The following is a 15,893-nucleotide window of genomic DNA, read 5'->3' as shown; positions in this document are numbered from 1 at the left end:
GCCGAAGGCCTGGTGGGAAATCTGTTTAAATATATCCAAGCATTGCATAAATTTGATGAGAAGGATATAGAAGTCTTTTTCATCTCATTTGAGGAAGTGGCTAAACAAATGAAATGGCCAGTGACTATGTGGGTTTTGTTGTAGGTAGAGCTAATGAGGTACTTGCATCACTATCAGAGTAGGTACCTGGGGTGTATGAGGAGGTGAAGGTCACCATTGTAAGTGCACAGGAGCTTGTGCCAGAAGCCTGCAGACAACATTTCAGGAATCTGAGGAGGAACCCTGGTCAAATCTACATTGAGTTTCAAAGGATCAAAGTAATTTTAACAGGCGGAAAAGGGCATTAAAAATAGAGCAAACATATGACACTGTTCGAGAGATAATTATTTTGAAGTAGTTCAAAATTTCAGTTCCTGAGGTAGTGTGAACTCATGAGGAAGAGTAGAGAGTTGAAACGGCACAATTAGTGGCTGAAATGGCTAATGATTATGAGTTGGTCCATAAATCAAAGTTTGGCTTCCAATCTTAATTTCAATGCATGAGTGATAGAAACTTCAGAAAACAGAAATCCTCATGTGGAAAGGGAAAAGCAGAGCTCGGTGAAGATCATAGGGATAATTAACCATAGGGTAAAAAAGAAGCCCTTGAAGGGGACGGAGAAGTTAAAAAGCTCTGGTGTTTTCACTGCAATAAAGTAGGTTACATGAAATCACAGTGTTGGTAGGGTATGAACAGTGCTAGGAAAACAGGATAAGCCAGTGAATTTTGTTGGAGTGGTAATGGAAAGACAGTGGAGGCTGGACAACTGCATCAGAATGTACAACCGGGTCAGAGGTTAGCTAAGGAGGAAGTGCAAGATCTTCCTAAACCATATACTTGTGAATGTAAACTTTACTCACATAGGCCAGGAGCTGCAGGTCATAAAGTTACAATGTTAAGCGACACAGGATCTTCTCAACTTTTGATGTTGAGAGATGTGGAGATGCGTACCTCTGAAGGACTATCACCGGAAAAAGTGCTACTAAGTGGAATTCATGGTGGAACAGGAAGTGCTCAATTATGCAAATGAGGTTCAAGTATCCAGTGCAGAGTGGAGAAGTCGTGGTAAGAGTACTGGAGAAACTCTCAGCTCCAGGAATACAATTTGTCTTTGCTAATGATGTAGCTGGTTCACAGCTAGGAGTGCTGCCTACTGTGGTTGAAATGCCAGTGGAAAAAAGCAGACAACTGAGGTATTAGAGGAAGCATATTCTGACTGTGTGGTAATGAGGTCACAAAGTCACCAGTTGAAACAGGAGAGATCAAAGAGTACAGATAAGGAAGTAGAAGTGGAATTGGCAGAGACCCTGTTAGATCAAATGGTTGAGACAAAACAGGAGCCAATGGATGACAAAGTGGACATCTTTAGCTCAGAAAAATTAACTGAATTACAACAGAAAGGGGAGAAACTAGAGTAATTGTATCAAAAGGCAAACATGGAAGAAGAATCTAGGTATATCCCTGACTGCTATTATCTTTAAAATGATGTCGTAATGAGGGAATAGAGACCATTCAGGCAGATGAGAAAGAGGCAGCAGTTTATCAAGTAGTATTGTCAGTAGGGTTATAGAAAGGAGGTGTTGCAGACAGCACATAAACTACCAGTGGAAGGTCATCGCGGGGTAAGGAAAACTCAAGCTAAAATACAAAAACATGTTTACTGACCTGGACGGCACAAGGATGTCGTTGAATTTTGCCAGATATGTCAAACATGTCAGATAACTGGAAAAATACAGGCAGGAATAAAACCAGAACTTTTAATAGCTATCCCTGCATTTGAGGAACCTTTTATAAGGGTCTTAATTGATTGCGTAGGTCCTCTACCTAAACATAAAGTGGGAATCGGTATTGTTAACAATAATGGATGTATCCACTAGATTTCCAGAGGCCATTCCATTACACAATATCATCAGCTTGAAGGATTGGAGAGAAGTTGCTCAAATCTTTCACTAGATAAGGACTATCCACAGAAATACAATTAGATGAAGAGTCAAATTTTACATCAAAATTATTCAAGGAGGTTATGGACAACCTAGGCATAAAACAATTTGAATCTCCCAGATAGCATGCAGGGAGTGCTAGAAAAATGGTATCAGACATACAGTCAGGCTGACAGTCAAAACTGTTCCAATGGTTGGGATAAAGGAATTCCATTTGTACTTATTACAATCACCAACTGAATTGATCCATTTGAATTAGTTTTGGGGCATGAAGTGAGAGGACCACTAGAATTGATTAAAGAGAAATTAGTGAATCAGAATTCAGAGACCACGTATTTGGACTATCTGTCAGATTTTAGGGAATGAATAAATAGAGTGGGGGAGTTGGCTCGATGGTATTTAGAAATATCACAGCATACAAGGAAACAGGAAGCAGACAAGAAATCAAAACTCGCAATTTTGCTATCAGAGATAAAGTGTTACTTCAAGTTTTGGTATTAGATTAGATTCCCTACAGTACGGAAACAGACCCTTCAGCCCAACAAGTCCACACTGACTCTCCAAAGAGTAACCCATTCCTCTAACCTGTATTTACCCCTGACGAATGCACCTAACACTATGGGCAATTTAGCATGGTCAATTCACCTGACCTGCACATCTTTTGGACTGTGGGAGGAAACCGGAGCACCCGGAGAAAATCCACATAGACATGGGGAGAATGTGCAAACTCCACACAGATAGTTGTCCGAGACAGGAATCGAACACAGGCCCCTAGTACTCTGAAGCAGCAGCAGTGCTAACCACTGAGCCACCATGCTATCCTCAGTAATAGGTGAACATTTAAAACCAAGGTTGAGTGGATCTTATCAAGTTGAATAGAGATTCAGTGAGGTAAACGACTTGATAAGGAGGCTGTTGTGTGAATATACTCAAAAGGTACTTTGACAGGGAAGGACAGCAAAAGGAGAAGATGTTGCTGGTTACAACACAGCGGGAAGAACCAAGTCCAGAGGATTCTGAATTGGACATTCTTCAAATTAAATTGGACAATGAGGAAGTTGTCAAAAATTGTGATGGAATTATTGAATTATCTTCCAGAGGAAAATTGAAATGACCTGAAAGAGTTATTGCTATTGCATGGGGATATATGTGGCAACAAGCTGGGAAGTACTGACTGAATTATGCATGATGTAGATGTAGAAGATGCTGTTCCAATTAAGCAACATCCTTATAGGCTTAACCCTCTAAAGTTGGCACAGGTTCAAAAGGAGATTGAATGCACGCTCCAAGACGACATAATCAAAGTAAGTTGCAGTGACTGGAGCTCACCCAAAATAATGATGCCAAAACCAGATGGTACCCAGATTATGTGTGGACCATCGCAAAATCGATGTGGTTACAAAAACTGATTTATACTTGATTCCAAATTTGGAAGACTGGAGAAAAGGGGGGACAAGCAACATATATTTCTAAGTTGGACTTACTAAGAGGATACTGGCAGATACCTTTGTCCGAAACAGTAAAGACAATTTTGCCTTTCGTAACATCGAATGGACCGTATCAATTTAAAGTCACGCCATTTGACATGAAAAATGCGCCAGTCACATTTCAGAAACTAACCAATAACATCATTGCCGGATTACCCAATTGTAATATATATACAGATGACCTGGTGAGTTTTCATCACACATGGAAGGCACATTTGCAACATTTATCAGAATTGTTCAATCAACTTTGGAAAGCAGGGTTGAGTGAAGAGTGAATTTGCCAAAGCCCAAGTCACCTTTCTGAGCCACGTTATTGGAGATGGACAAATGGCCCCACAGGGTGCAAAAACACAGGTAATTGGGCAGTTTTCCATACCATCGACAAACAGAGCAGTACTACCGTTCTGAGGATTGACTGGATGTTATTGGAAATTTTCGCAGTGTGGCTGTTCCACTCACTGAATTACTAAAGAAAGGCAAGAAAGTTGCAGTGGACAGCGAATTATCAGAAGGCATTTGACAGCCTGAAAACAGTGTTAACCACTGCACCAGTGTTAGCCACAACTAATTATACAAAGCCATTCAAGGTGGCTATCAATGCGAGTGATGTGGGTGTTGTGCTGTGCTCTTACAGGAAGACAACGAGAAGATAGTAAGACCTATCGGGTATTTCTCCAGGAAATTGAACACTCATCAGCAGAAATGTTCATCAGTTGAGCTGGAGACATTGAACTTGGTGTTGGCGTTACAACATTTCAGCATTCATGTTGCCAGCAATGTGTCTGAGACCCATTGAAGGCTTTGGGGAAATTTAAGGACAAAAATTCCAGACTGCTTAGATGGAGCTTGTTATTACAGTCATTCAATTTGAGAATTGTACATGGGGTGAGACAAGAAAATGTGATTGCTGACGAATGTTTGAGACTAGGATGAAAATGGAGGCATTTGTTGGCAGGAGTAAATGGACTGATTTAGAACGCAGTAATGCATGTTTGCATGGTTGTAGTCAATTTAATGCAGGTGTGTTGCAGTATACTAACAGTGTAAGATTAAGAGGTGTTAAAATGAAGTCATCTTTGAATATTGATGGGTCTTTTTTTAAGGGAATGGTGCGACAATGCTGCTCATTTAACAAGGTTATGTTGTCCTTTTGTTTTTTTTTCTCTCAAAAGCGGTTGTAAAAGGCAGGGGTTCCACTTTGTCTGGTTTTGGCCACTTTGATTATGGCTAACAGATACTGCCTCAGGCAACAATCAGAGAAAAGGCTTTTCTGGTTTGTTTTAAAAGCAATTGTACAAACAAGGGAATTGGCCGGTTCTCCCAGTTCAGGGATTTCGCTAGCTTGGTTGAGTTTTAGCTGGGGACCCCGAGAAATATTGGGAAAAGAAGAGATTCCATTTTTCATCTAATGATTCCTGCAAACTCTCTCTCTCTCTCTCTCCCCTGTCAGAACCTGGGTTTGATTTTGCCTTTTTGCCAAGGGGTGTGTTTATGAAATGTTGTAAGAAAAGCTCTTTGTTAAGTTTTGGGGGTTATCGAGTCAGTTGGGTTCTGAAATAGCTGTTATTCTAAATTCTGTTTTCTTTTTCTTGCTTCATTCAGTAGTCTGTAAATAAATTCTGTTTCATTGAAAACTGAGTGATTTGACCAGCTGTATCTCTCCTGGAATATCCACTCTACAAACAGCTAGAAAAGTGAGGGTCTTGGGCTATCTTCTTGACATGTTTTGAAGGGGTCTGACCTGGACCATAACAAGGTGAATTCATTCCACATAACAAACACCTGGAAAGAAACAGAATATTTTGAGTCACTTGCAAATTCCTTCTTGCGGGAGCTTGCTGTGCACAATTTGGTTGCATCAGCCCCTGTGTTAGAACAGTGAGCACCTGCAAAAGTATTGTAAAATGGACTGGGGGAATATACCAAGTCTGAAAGGCATGACTATAGACCTCCAAAAGACACATGGCAAACTAGAAGCTCAGTAATAAAAGTCACAGAATTAATTTGGAATATTCGTTTCATTCTGTTACAGGACCCCCTTTTTTTTAAAGGATTAGAATTAATACAGTGTGGAAACAGGCCTTCCGGCCCAACAAGTCTACACTACCCCTTTGAAGAGTATCCCACCTGAACCTGTTCCTCCTGACCGATACATTCCTGAACACAATGGAGATTTTAGCTTGGCCAATTCACCTAAACAGCACATAGTTGGACTATGGGAGGAAACCGGAACACCGAGAGGGAAAGCACACAGACATAGGGAGCACATGCAAACTCCACACAGACAGTCACCCAAGGGTGGAATTGAACCTGGGTCCCTGGTGCTGTGAGGCAGCGGTGCTGACCACTGAGCCACCGTGCCACTCCATCTTGATTTGGCTCACAGTCCAGTGTGTGGGATTCCAATCAGTTTTAATCAGGAAATTGGAGTTGGAGAAATAATAAACAAAAAAAACACTTTTTAAAAAAACATCCCTGTGGGGTTCTTTTCATTTGAGTTGCACACAGCGGTGATTTTGGTCCCCGGAATTGCAGGCCCATCCACAAGATGATATGGTTGAAAACTTAGGACTGAAAAGGACAGCAGGCTGTACAGGGGTCAGGGTTCAAAGATCATGGGCCATTGTACAGATCTGAGACGCGGAGTGAAACTTAACAAACATTTCAAAATTTATTAGAAAGAAATAAGCAATGCAAATCAGGAAAGTCCAGTGGATGGTCGTGTTAGAGGTGACATTGAAACAGTTCAAGTTTGCTTTCATGAAATAGCCTCGAAGTCATGGATTCAGCGCTGGGCAACTGGCGAGAGACGAGCAACGCCTCAGCAATTAATGCTTCTCTGGGAAAGAGAAGAAGGAGGTGATTAGAAATAGAATATTGTCACTTATTATCACTTGCTTTTAGATGTTGAATGGGATGTCAGACCGGGAAGCAGGTCTTTACTCACCTGAGCTCGCACCTTTCCCACACTCCTCGTTGCACTTGTCCACTACACCGCGCCTACCGCCATTGCCAACATGGTGAATAGGCACAGCGCTGGGCCAGGCCAAATACTGTGACTGACACGACCGACTCCTGTGTGCCAGATACAACACACACAAACCATTAGAGGACAGTGGCAGTGAAATACAAACAGACACACCTTCCTCCACAGCCCAAACCACAGGGCGTTTGATTATGCCAGCATTATGAGAGCTCCCTGTTTCTTCATCCCGGCTGCATTTCCTTTGGTATCGATTTGCAGCGGGTGAACTGGACAGCTTCCAACGGGCTCGGGAATTTCCCTAAGCCTGCATGACACGAGAGTCCTCTGAGTGAGTTCCAGAGTTATCGGCCTTGGATTTCCCATCAGTTCCCAGTGGGATTCATCTTTAAGGAATGCAATTCCACACAATCTGTGATAAGTGGCATTCCATTGTCTATTGGCAACCTTTGGGTAAAGGCTAGGTGGATTTCACCGTAATACTACATGCTCAGGTAGTGAGGAGGGGGGTAGAGCAGGTTTTGAGAAGCAAGGGCTTTGCCGGGCTGTGTTACTCCCCCATGCCATTAAAATCACTCTCCTTGGTTTGCCAATGGGTGGTCATTAGAATTAAGGGTTGGGAGTCAGGATGGCTGTATCCAAGGTCGCTGTTCTCAATAACCAATTCATCAACTTCGGTACCTGACCACGTTACGTCTATCCTCCAATCTCTTTTGTGTCTTGTTTTCTTTGCAGTTAGTAGAGAGGACCCCTTCTCTCCCCTTCACACTTTAATTTGCCTCCATTTTACATCCCTTCCTTTATTCACTATTAATGACCCTTATGTCTTAGGCATTTGGTCTCTGCCCTCTCACCCCTCCTCTGCCTCCGTTAAAAGTATCAAAATCTAAACTGTTTTGTAACAGCTTGCAGTTTTGAAGAAGAGTCATACTGCAACATTAACTTTATGTCTTCTCTCCGCAGGTACTGTCAGACTTGTTGTTTTTCTTGAGCATTGTCTGTTTTTAGTTCAGGTCTCCAGCATCTGCAATATTTTGCTTTGATTCTAAGTCAACTTCGACTCTGTCGCCTATGATGAACCCCACTGTTTCACAGCGTACCATCCTGACATTCCCAATTTCTCTTCATTACATAGGGTGAGACAATGTCTGACAAGCCTCCTCTGTAGCCTTTCTCAAATCTTTATACCTAGTGAGTTTGGAGAAGATTTGTAGCTCAGATTGAGGTTCTGGATGTAAGTTTGCTCGCTGAGCTGGAAGGTTCATTTTCAGACATTTTGTCACCCTACTAGGTAACATCAGTGAGCCTCTGGTGAAGCACTGGTGTTAGTGACCCACTTTCTATTTATGTGTTTAGGTTTCCTTAGGTTGGTGATGTCATTTCCTGTTCTTTTCCTCAGTGGGTGGTAAATGGGGTCTAACTCTATGTGTTTGCTGATGAGTTCTGGTTGGAATACCATGCTCCTAGGAATTCTTATGCATGTCACTGTTTGGCTTGTCCTAGGGTGGATGTGTTGTCCCAGACGAAGAGATGTCCTTTCTCATCTGTATGTAAGGATAGTAGGGATCGTGGATACTAGTGTCCTTACATATAGATGAGGAAGAACACCACTTTGACTGGGACAAAACATCCATCCTTGGATCAAGCCAAACAGAGACACGCAAAAGAATTCCCAGAAGCATGGCATTCCAGCTGGAACTCTATTAACAAACACATTGACCTGGACCCCATTTACCACTCACTGAGGAAAAGAACAGGAAATGACATCTCCATAGCAGATGACATCACCACAGGAAATGACACCACCAACCTAAGGAAACCTAAACACATAAATAGAAAGTGGGTCACCGGAGGCTCACTGATGATGTTACCTAGTAGGGTGATAAAATGTCTGAAAATGAACCTTCCAGCTCAGCAAGCAAACTTACATCTTGAATCTTTATACTTTTCTGGAAGTGTCTAGAATTGTCTACAATACACGAGTCTATGCCAACCCCATTTGTTATCACATTCTTTATTCTATGTCACTATTTCTTCTAACCTTAGGCACTTTTAAGTTGAAGGAATCTACTTATAGAGTCATACAGCACAGAACCAGGTTTTTTGTCCAATTCCTTTTGAAAACCTAAACGTACGACCTGAATGACATCACCTCGATCAAACTGACTCTCCGTGCTTTTTGAACTGAAGTCCTGAACACAGCAGACCAGTAAGGGAGCATTTGAGCCCTGAAGTCAGCCACTGTTGGTGGATCCGAATCAAATCATAGAATCCCTACAGGGTGAACCAGCCATTCTGCCCATTGAGTCCACACCAACCCTTCGAAGGGCATCCCACCCAGACCCACCTCCCATTTCTGTAATCCTGCATTCCCCATGGCTAATCCACCTAACCCGCACACCTCCTGACACTATGAGCAATTTAGCAAGGCCAATCCATGTAACCTGCACATCTTTGGATTGTGAAGGGATATTATAGCACCCAGAGGAAGCCCATGCAGACACAGGGAGAAGGTGCAAATTCCACACAGACAATCGTCCGAGGCTGGAATCGAACCTGGGTCCCTGGTGCTGTTCCTACTAACCACTGAGCCATTGTGCTGGCTGTGTTTGTTGTTTCAGTGACTTCCCAGCTTGTCATTGGTTAACCTTGACAGTTAGACTTTCGCCCATCCCTAAGTTTTTCCCAGCTCTCCTTCTATTTCATTGGCCGACAATTTATCAGGAATTTAAAAAGAAACATTACTTTCCCCTCCATTGGCAGGAGAATTGCTGGCCAGAGGAGACAGGTTTAAAATGATTTGCTAAGAGGGCCAAGGAGAGCTGAGGAGATTTTTGTTTCCACAATGTGCTGTCGTTTTCAGGAATGAATGTTTGGAGGAAGCAGATGGCTTTCAAAAAGGAATTGCTTAAAGGGATGAATGCACAAGCAGGAATAAGAGTGAAAGGAGCAGGCGGAGTTTGCCCATTTTTTCACAGGCAACATGACTCAAATGGCCATTTTTGGTGCAACATCATTCTGGGATACCTTACCAGACATTACTGTCAGTGTCTTGGACAAGCTGCGATGCTGAACCTGGCAGGAGTAGCCACTTGGGTCATTGTTCTTGATGTCAATGAGGATCTCCATTCTGTATGTGGCATCATGGTTTGGCAGAACCATCACTGTGAGGTCCTCTGAAACTGGCACTCCATTGTGCAGCCACATGGCACTGATGGCACGGGGATAGAAGGCAGTGATGAGGCACAGGAGAGGTGTGGACATCTCTGCATTGGAGTTCAAACTGAAAACCAGCACCTGGGGAGCAACTGAGGAAGAACCAGAAACCAAAGTGAAAGGCACTCTTTTTCGGAATGTATTGCATTATTCACCGAACAGATTACGTTCAGAATCCCGATTTGGATTACACACCCAGAAATCGGATTTGGTTCGCAGTCAGCGTCCGGACGGATCACACTCAGAATCCAGATCTGGATTACATTGGACACTGGATTTAGTCACAGTCAGAAACCAGATCACACTGGGAAGTCGGATTTGGATCACAATCGGAATCCTGATCTGGATCACACTGGGAAATCGGATTGGGATCACAATTGGAATCATGATCTGGAAAACACTGGGAAATCAGATTGGGATCACAATTCGAATCCTGATCTGGATCACACTGGGAAATCGGATTTGGTTCACAATCAGAATCCTGATCAGGATCACAATCCCAGAAATCGGATTTGGATCACAATTGGAATCCTGATCTGGATCACACTCTGAAATCGGATTTGGATCATAATCATAATCCTGATCTGTATCACACTCGGAAATCGGATTTGGATCATAATTGGAATCCTGGTGCGGATTACACTCAGCACCCGGCTTTGGTCGGTCTCAGCAGTTAGTCGTACTGGTCCACTTGCCTTTTCTTTGCAGGGCTGTTTTACCAGCTCGAAGTGTGGTGTAGAGTCCTTCAACACAACTGGTGTTCAGCAACTTGATAAAAGTGAGATCGTTGATGACGTCTTCAAACTCTGCAGTCAGAAAAGTAAGTACACCCGTCCCCCAGCAACGCACTGTGACCATGTCACATTCAATATCTCCAAACTCATTGACGTTTATCTTTATGAACATCCTGGTGCTTTGGTCATTTTCCACTGTGCATCCCAGGACACCCTGGATGTATGTGATACCTGGGAATGATCAACAAGATCAACTATACTTTAATTACAGAACTCTCCATTCACATCTGCATTTGGTGGCTCCCCAGACCTATACAGTGTATGCTAAGCAGCAATGAACGATACAGAGGTGAAGATCCCAATAAGAGGCTGTGGATGCACTATTTCTCTAGTATCTCACCAAATGCTGAGCCACGTCCTACTTGATTTCGGGCGGCACAGTGGCTCAGTGGTTAGCACTGCTGCCGCACTGTGCTAGGGACCTTGGTTCGATTCCAGCCTTGGGGGAACTGTCTGAGTGGAGTTTGCACATTCTCCCTGTGTATGTGCGGATTTGCTTTGGTTTCCACCCACAATCCAAAGATGTGCAGATTGGGCAATTTAGCATGGCTGAATCACCTATAGAGTTCAGGGATGTGTAGGTTAGGTACAATAGTCAGGGGAAATGTAGGGGAGTGTGTCTGTGTGGGTTACTCTTCAGAGGGTCGGTGTGGACTTGTTGGACTGAAGGGCCTGTTTCCATACTGTAGGGATTCTATTGAGGTGCTGAACACCTTTCATATGACATAGGAGCTGTGCAGGGCCATTATAAAAGAAAAGTTAGCACTTTGAAAGACATTAGATTGGGTTGATGAAAGGGTTGAGTTTTAAGGACTGTCTGGAATGAGGCAAGCATTTTGGAGAGATGTGGCCTATGCCCTATGTGCAGGAAGTCCCGTCTCTCATTACCACCTGAATCCTTGCTGACACACACTTACTCCTGGTCAAGCTTGATTTTAAAATCTCTATAATGTCTTCAAATTGCCTTGGTCTGTCTCTGTAATCCCATGTTAGAGGTATCAACCCTCAGTTATTCCAAACATATGAGTATGGAACAGCAGTAGGTTACATGGACCTCTTCAGGCCTGCCCCACCGCTAAATAAAGTCATGGCCAATCTGATTCCAACCTCACCTCTATATTCCTGCACGTCCCCCGATCCCCTTAGTATTCAAGAATCTACAAACCTGTGCCTTAAAAAATATCAAACGATTCTGCATCCATTGACTTTTACTGTCATCAAATGTTACCGTGCACAGAGGGAGGCCATTCGACCCATTGAAAAAGCTACCCAGTGGGTCCCATTCTCCAGCCCTATCTCCATAGCCCTCTAAATTGTAGTTAGCACTGCAGCCTCATGTGCCAGGGATCCGGGTTCGATTCCACCCTTGGGCAACTGTCCCACTTTCTCCCCGCCTCTGGGTGGCTTTCCTCCAGGTGCTCGGGTTTCTTCCAACAGGACAAAGATGTGCAGGCGAGGTGGATTTGCCATGGGAAATGCCAAGGGTTGTGGGCTGCTTGCTTTTTGGAGGGTCGAAGGGCCGAATGGCCTGCCTCCACACTGTCGGGATTCTACGATTGTATAAATTATATATATATCCAGCTCCCTTTTGAAAAGGAATCCACTTCTACCACTCTCCCAGGCAGTGCATTCCAAATCCTAACAACTCTCTGAGTAAAGACGTTTTTCCTCATCTCACTCCTAGCTCGCTTGCTGATAATCTTGTAACCCCTAGTTACTGACATATCAACTTGTGGAAACAAAATATCCTTCTTTACCCGTTCAAAACTTTCATAATTTTGAACACCTCAATAAGGTCACCTTTTAATCTTCTCAGCTCCAAGGTGAATTGGCCCAATCTCTCTCACCTTATGTTTTACCTAAAATCCTTCAATCCTGTTACCATTCTGTCAAATCTCCTTTTGCATTCTCTCAAGGGCATCATTTTCAACTCACCTCTAGACTACGAAATGCCCATTTATGCCCTTCATTCCCTATCTTTTAGCCACGTGGCCAGGGACATATCAATCCCAAACATTTCTAAGTTGCTAAGGAACCTACCATGTGGCATATCTGATGTTTTCTCAAAGTCCAAACGTACACCATCCACGACACCATTCATTGCGTCTATCATCTCCATCACAGAACTCAATTAATTTGTCACACATGACCTTCCCTTGACAACACCATGTATGAATTAATTTTTCTTATCATACCACATGTAATGGTTTCTGCACTATCGATGTGAAGCTGACAGTCCTATTGTTTCCTGGGTTATTAGATTAGATTCCCTACAGTGTGGAAACAGGCCCTTAGGACCAACCAGTCCACACCGATCCTCCGGAGAGTAACCCACCCAGACTCATTTCCCTCTGACTAATGCACCTAACACTATGGGCAATTTAGCATGGCCAATTCACCTGATCGGCACATCTTTGGTCTGTGGGAGGAAACCAGAGCAAACCCACACAGACACGGGGAGAATGTGCAAACTCCACACAGTTGCCCGAGGCTGGAATCGAACCTAGGTCCCTGGTGATGTGAGGCAGCAGTGCTAACCACTGAGCCACCCTGCTGCCCTTTCCTTCACCCTTTTATAAATGACAGTGTCAGATTTGTAATCCTTGGGTCTAACCCTGGAAAATTTCTGTCAACGGCTCAACACTTTGTTCCCTTTCCTCCCTCAGCAATCTAGGAGGAATCCCACCTGGGCCTGATGGCTTTTGTACCTGGAGTGCTATCAATGTTTTCACACCTTTTCTTTATCTGTCGCTATATTGCTCAACACCCACATTTCCAACCGGGCGATTTTGAGGAAGGGAATTCCAAAGACACACAACCCTCCAAGAGAAACATTTTTCCCTCATATCTGTCAAAATAGCTGACCCCTCATTTTTAAACTCTGGCTCCCTGGTGCAAGAGTCAGACCTTTCTGAGCTTTCGCGTGTGTCTGATCATGACGGCTCCATAAGTGGTGGCTGTGCCTTCAATGGCACATGGACCCAAACTCTGGAGCCCCTTCCCACTCCTGCCCTGCCTCTCCACCTCACTTTCCGGGCTTTAAGATGCCTCTTCCAAACGATGCTTTGACAAAGGTTTGGCGACTCGTTGTCAGGTTTTGTTTGCTGCCCCCTTTTCCTGTGAACCACAGTGGCTCAGTGGGTAGCACTGACAGCACCAGGGGCCTGGGTTCGATTCCAGCCCGTGGGGGTGACTGCCTCTGTGGTGTTTGCACGATCACACCCCTGCCCCAACCGTGTGTGTGTGTGGGTTCCCTCCCACAGTCCAAAGATGTGCCGGTGAAACAGATTGGCCAGGCGAAATTGCCCAGAGTGTCCAGGGATGTGCAGGCGAGGTGGGGTTAGCCACAGCAAATGTGGGGTTATGGGAATATGTTGGGGAATGGGGGGGGGCTCTGGGTGAGATGCTCTTTGAAGGATCAGTGCAGACTTGATGGGCTGAATGGCCTGTCGGGATTCTATCAGCACCTTGGGACATTCCAATACATTACAGACAGTTATCAGACTTTGGGATTTAATGAGGACCTTGTACACCTCCTCTGCAGACTTAACACTATTTCTTGGCTGTCCTCTATGACCTTTACGCAGTTTTATAAGGTATGGTCTGCATGTACTGCACGCAAAACAAAACTTTTCGCTGTACATGTGACAATAATAAATCCAATCAAATCAAATTAAAGGTGTTACACAAATACAAGTTGGCGTTGTCATATTTCCTTTTTCAAATCTGTAACCGGAAAGGTGCGGATCCCCCTCTAACTGCCCCCTTCCTCAGCAATGAACCCTTGATCATGCCAACCGCGTTCTGTTTGAGCAGAGAGTAGGTCCAACGTGACGCACCGAACATGGTGACAAACGGAGCGATTTTCCTGAAGATGTGCGTTTGAATTGTATCAGCCACCTTGGTCTGCTCCAGCCAGTACACTTCCGGGACCCCGGCGGTCATCCATTGCTGCCTGGGTTCGGTCCGCTTGAGGGAGCTGTCATAGTACTCGGTCTGAAGGTCATCCAGCATGCCGACCACCGAGAGATCCGGCAGCTCCGGGAGTTGGTAGTTACAGAGGAAGCGATACTGCAAGGTGTGAGAGTCTGAGGAAAGGTCACAGGCAAGGATGGTGAATGAGCGAGAGAGCTCCCGTGCACACCTCGCTACCGGCCTCACCACCCCATCTGCCTTTCACCCTTCAGGAGAAACCAACGCTCATGCAATAGGAGCCGGAGAGGGCCAACCTGCCCATCGGGCCTGTCCCCTTGTGCAATGTGGCCACAGCTGATCTGTCACCCCATCCCCATATTACTCCCCACTCCCGGTGCCTTCGATTCCTTGACAGCTCAAAACTCTGTCTGCCCCAGGGCTCAAAGAGGCTGGAGCATTCACACCTCTCTGGGCTAGCGAATCGCAAAACTTCACTATCCTCTCTGAATGAGGATGTCTCTCCCCATCTCAGTCTGAAACGATCAACCCCCTTAGCCTTGTCTGTGTGTTCCACAATCCCCAGGCATGAGGAGGCACGCTCTCAGTATTACCTTGTCAAGTTATTTCAGAATCTTGACAGTACCTCTAATTCTTCAGAACCACAGGGAATATGGCCCCAATTGACTCAGTTGACCATAGGACAACCCTCTGGGATCATCCTTGTGATGAGGCCTACGTATGTGCCTTCGACAGGGAGACTAAAGGAGCTGACTGTATTCCAGTCACGGTCTCACCAAATGCCTACAATCGTCGCTGCAGCTGAAACAGGAGAGTGAAGGGTGGCTGGGGGCTGCAGGTTGGGGGTCTCAGTTCGAAATACCTGCCCCCCCCCCCCCCAAGACATTCAGGATGTCGGAAGAGGGACCTGTCTGGTCATTGGTTGAAATTAAACTTGAGGCCCCCGGGTGTCTGCCGGAATGCCTGGGGGTGGGTTGGGGAAGGAAGGCAGAATTTGGAGTGGACACTGCAACACCCCCCCACCCCACCCTGTCACCAGCTCCCCCCAGCACACACACAGATACAGACACAGACATACACGCGCACACACACACACACACATGAGCACACACACAAACACACAGACACACGCACACACACACACATCATCCTCAAGCAAACAGGTTAGAGGCTCTCGAGACTCAGTCACCCCTCCAAAGAACAGGCTGGAGATTAGGCCCTTGGGGTGAAAGCATATTGAAGCAGCTGGCCTTGGGTGAAACTTGGAGGGCAGCTTAATGGTGCATGGGAGAGGCCTGAGTTAGAGGCCTTTGACCTGGTAGCGAGGCCTGAGCATTTGACCCAAGGCCTGTGGAATCCAGATGTGTGAATCATTGGAGTTTAAACCTGTGAGCTTTATGACTGAGATGTCAGCATTTCCAAACTATATTATGCTTCTTTCCCAAAAGTTCCGGACATTCCAAACTGCTTTCTCGGGAATGTGAAGTGTCTTCACTGATGT

At 44.9% G+C, this 15,893-nt stretch overlaps 1 protein-coding gene across 1 annotated transcript in view; it reads right to left on the bottom strand.

Moving 5' to 3' along the window:
- Nucleotides 1-6,118: 6,118 nt before the first annotated feature.
- The window catches only part of LOC122541212 (major histocompatibility complex class I-related gene protein-like), a 35,976-nt gene continuing 26,201 nt past the window's right edge, over nt 6,119-15,893 (bottom strand). Inside the window, exons 2-6 of the mRNA XM_043677836.1 lie at nt 14,299-14,547; nt 10,361-10,630; nt 9,482-9,757; nt 6,414-6,541; nt 6,119-6,305 (exon numbers count right to left, since the gene is read on the bottom strand). Of these exons, the coding sequence (XP_043533771.1) occupies nt 6,456-6,541; nt 9,482-9,757; nt 10,361-10,630; nt 14,299-14,547 (881 nt within the window). The 3' untranslated portion in view covers nt 6,119-6,305; nt 6,414-6,455. The remainder of the gene's footprint in view (nt 6,306-6,413; nt 6,542-9,481; nt 9,758-10,360; nt 10,631-14,298; nt 14,548-15,893) is intronic.

This window comes from Chiloscyllium plagiosum, chromosome 37, assembly GCF_004010195.1.
Source record: "Chiloscyllium plagiosum isolate BGI_BamShark_2017 chromosome 37, ASM401019v2, whole genome shotgun sequence".
Taxonomy (NCBI): Eukaryota; Metazoa; Chordata; class Chondrichthyes; order Orectolobiformes; family Hemiscylliidae; genus Chiloscyllium; species Chiloscyllium plagiosum.
This window is presented reverse-complemented; position numbering and strand designations above follow the sequence as displayed.